This window comes from Arachis hypogaea, chromosome 17 (assembly GCF_003086295.3).
Source record: "Arachis hypogaea cultivar Tifrunner chromosome 17, arahy.Tifrunner.gnm2.J5K5, whole genome shotgun sequence".
Taxonomy (NCBI): Eukaryota; Viridiplantae; Streptophyta; class Magnoliopsida; order Fabales; family Fabaceae; genus Arachis; species Arachis hypogaea.
Window position 1 is genome coordinate 124,190,039 of NC_092052.1, and position 3,585 is coordinate 124,193,623.

At 35.5% G+C, this 3,585-nt stretch overlaps 1 protein-coding gene across 1 annotated transcript; it reads right to left on the minus strand.

The window, feature by feature from the left end:
* Window positions 1–1,491: 1,491 nt before the first annotated feature.
* On the minus strand, window positions 1,492–2,944 carry LOC140180738 (uncharacterized). The gene is made up of 3 exons (XM_072222024.1): window positions 2,608–2,944; window positions 1,860–2,289; window positions 1,492–1,594 (listed from the first exon to the last, which is right to left on the minus strand). Exons 1-3 carry the CDS (start codon window positions 2,942–2,944, stop codon window positions 1,492–1,494), a joined length of 870 nt encoding a protein of 289 aa, XP_072078125.1.
* Between the last annotated feature and the right edge of the window lie 641 nt (window positions 2,945–3,585).

Sequence of the window (3,585 nt, forward strand, 5' to 3'; positions counted from 1 at the left end):
ATTGGAAAAATAACTTTCAAAACCAACTCACCTATACTGAAGTATTTCTCCTTTATTCGACGATTGTAATTTCGAGCAACACTTTCTTTTTGTCGAATCATATTTTCGAGTGCCAATATTCGTTTTGAATCTAATTCGTTCAACTCATCAAACATTGCATTCCAATAATCATGAACTGGCAAATCGTTTTGTTTGGACACCCTCAAAGTATTCAGATTGATTTCCAATGGTAGCACAGCATCATGGCCATATACTAATTTATAAGGCGACGTACCTATTGACCCTCTTGGTGAATTTCGATAAGCCCATAAAACTTGACTTAACATTTCATGCCAAGTTCGAGGTCTATTCCCGATCTATTTTTTAATCAAACTTATCAGGATTTTATTTGCTGCCTCGACTTGCCCATTAGCCTGTGCATAATAGGGGGTTGAAATAATCATACTAATATTCCTTGAAGCTGCAAAATTCTTGATTCGCTGACCAGTAAACATAGTCCCTTGATTAGTGCTTAATGTTTGAGAAATTTCAAATCGATGGATTATATGTTCCTCAATAAAATCAATTATTTCATTTTGCCCAACTTCTATTAAAGGAACTGCTTCGACCCACTTTGTAAAATAATCAATTGCTACCAGGATAAATTTATGATGTTTCGATGAAGGAGGATGAATCAATCCAATTAAATCCAAAGCCCAACCTCTAAACGGCCATGGCTTTATAACCGAATGCAACTCAGATGTTGGGATCTGTTGTATCGAACCATGTTTTTGACATTCCTGACACGCCTTTGCATATTCGATACAATCTTTGATCATGGATGGCCAATATACATGATTGCGATATAGCACCCATTTCATCTTCTTTCCAGCTTGATGAGCACCACATATCCCTTTATGGACTTCACCCAAAGCAATGTCTTTATCATCTTGACTTAGACATCTCGACAGACTTCCATCGATTCCCTTATACAACTCATCAGCCATCAAGACAAAATTTATTGCTTGCAATTTTACCTTTCTATCAACTGGGATGCTGGGATTCTTTAAATATTCAGCAATAGGCTTTCTCCAATCATTATCTTTCCATTCGCTTATACACAAAGCTTCCCTTTCATCCGTAGGCACTAAAATTTGACGAATACTAGCTAATTTTCTTAAAGTTTCTAGGCCGATTCTATATCTTGAAGCAATTTGGGCTAACTCATTAGTGATCTCGTTATGAATCCTTGGGATATGAACCAAAGAAACTTCTCGAAAAGAGGTTAACAACTCCCAAGCCATTGCCAAATATTTTTGCAACTTCTCATTATTACATTTAAACTCCTTTGATAACTGCTTCAGGACCAACTGAGAGTCCCCTAGGATTTGGACTTCCAATGCCCCCATTTCCAATCAAGATTTCAAGTCCCAAAACTAAAGCTTCATATTCTGCCATATTATTCGAGCAAGGATATTTTAACTCGAACAGGAATTCTGATGGAATCCCATTCTAGCGAGATAACAAGAATTTCAACCCCTGCACCATCTTTGTGCTTCGATCCATCAAAATATAACTTCCAATAATTAACTTTAATGTTAAGTACATTTGTCCCCTGGTCATTCAAATTATCCGAATTATCAACTAGAAAATATTCAATGACCTGACCTTTCACAGCTTTGGCCGGGACATATTATACATCGAATTATGTCAAAGCTAGTATCCATTTTCCTAAACGACCTCGTAACATTGGAAAACTCAACATATATTTAATGAGATCAGTTTGTGCCATAACTTTTACCGATTTAGCCACCATATAGCACTTTAATTTCATACAAGCATAGTATAGGGACAAACACAATTTTTCTATCGGAGAATACCTTGTTTCAATATCAGTCAAAACTTGATTAAGGTAATAAACTGCCCATTCATGTCCATCCTCGTCATCTTGGGCTAGCATAAACCCAATTGTGTTTATAGATGCTGCGATATATAGTTTTAATGCCTCATGAGGACGAACATTCGTCATTATTGGAGCCTTAGATAAATAAGTCTTAATTGACTCAAATGCCTGTTGATGCTCATTTGTCCATTCAAATTGTGAATCACTCTTTATTTTTACTAAAGGCGCGAATACTCGAGTTTGATCAGAAAGATTCGAAATAAACCTTCGAAGATAGTTCACTTTTCCTAGGAAAGATTGCACTTCTTTTTTTGATTTAGGCGCAAACAATGCTAATATTGTATCGGCTTTGCTTTTATCGATTGCAATTCTTTTTTTATGAACAACAAAATCTAAGAAGTTCCCAGCTGATACACCAAAGGCACATTTTAAAGGATTCATCTTTAATCCCTTCTTCCTCATGGTGACAAATACTTTTCTTAAGTGATCAATGTGTTAATTCAATGAAATCGATTTGAACATAACATCATCGATATACACTTTCATAAATCTCCCGATATACTCATGGAATATAGCATTCATTGCTCGCTGGTAAGTCGCATCAGTATTTTTCAACCCGAAAGGCATAACCACTCACTCATAAGTGCCTAATGCCCCGGGACAACGGAAAGCAGTTTTGGACACATCATCTTATGCAATGAAGATTTGGTTATATCCTGAATAACCGTCTATAAAACTTAAAATTTCATTTTCCGCTGCAGAATCAATCAACATATTTGCGATTGGCATAAAATACTCATCCTTTGGGGTAGCATTAGTCAAGTCTCTAACATCAATGCACACCCTCAATTTTTCATTTTTCTTCATCATAGGAACAATGTTCGAAACCCATTCAACATAACGTGCAGTTCGAATAAATTTAGCTTTAATCAACCGTTCAATTTCTTCTTTAATCTTTAGATTGATTTCTGGAGCAAAACGTCGGGGAGTTTGCTTCACAGGTCGAGCATTTGGCTTCAATGATAATCGATGCTCTATGAGAGAATGATCAAGACCAGGCATCTCATGATAATCTCAAGCAAAACAATCTTTAAATTCATGTAAAAGATGAAAAAGTTCAGTTCGAAAAGGATCCGCAAGATTCTTACATATATAAGTAATTCGAACATCATCAAAAGATCCTAAATTGATTTCTTCTAAAGGATCTTGAGATTCAAACCCCATGAAATGATTCACATCTTTTACTGAATATTTTTCAAAACCCAAAGGTTCTAAATTATAGATGCAATCAAAAGAGAAATCAACAGATTCATTATAAATAGAACGGGTTTGATCATTTGCTGGATTAACATCAGCTTTATTTTCAACACAATGAACTTCTACTATTAGATTTGCAGTTCGACTAACAGTATCATTCACTTTACATAATGAAGAAAAACTTAAACCATGACTAAATTCGATTGAAGACATCAAATTGTAACTACTACAAGCAGACAACACATTCCTAACTGATTCAACTTCTTCAACTTTATTCTCTATTAAAGGAAAATTACTTATATAATTATTTAAGATTACCAGGTAATTCGAGACGTCTTGAGCATGCCCATCGAATACCATCTCGAATATATTCAAGATGAACAATCCCAACCAGTCGGGGGTATATCGAGGTGTGGATAACGCAACTTCACTATCAGGCCCTCCGA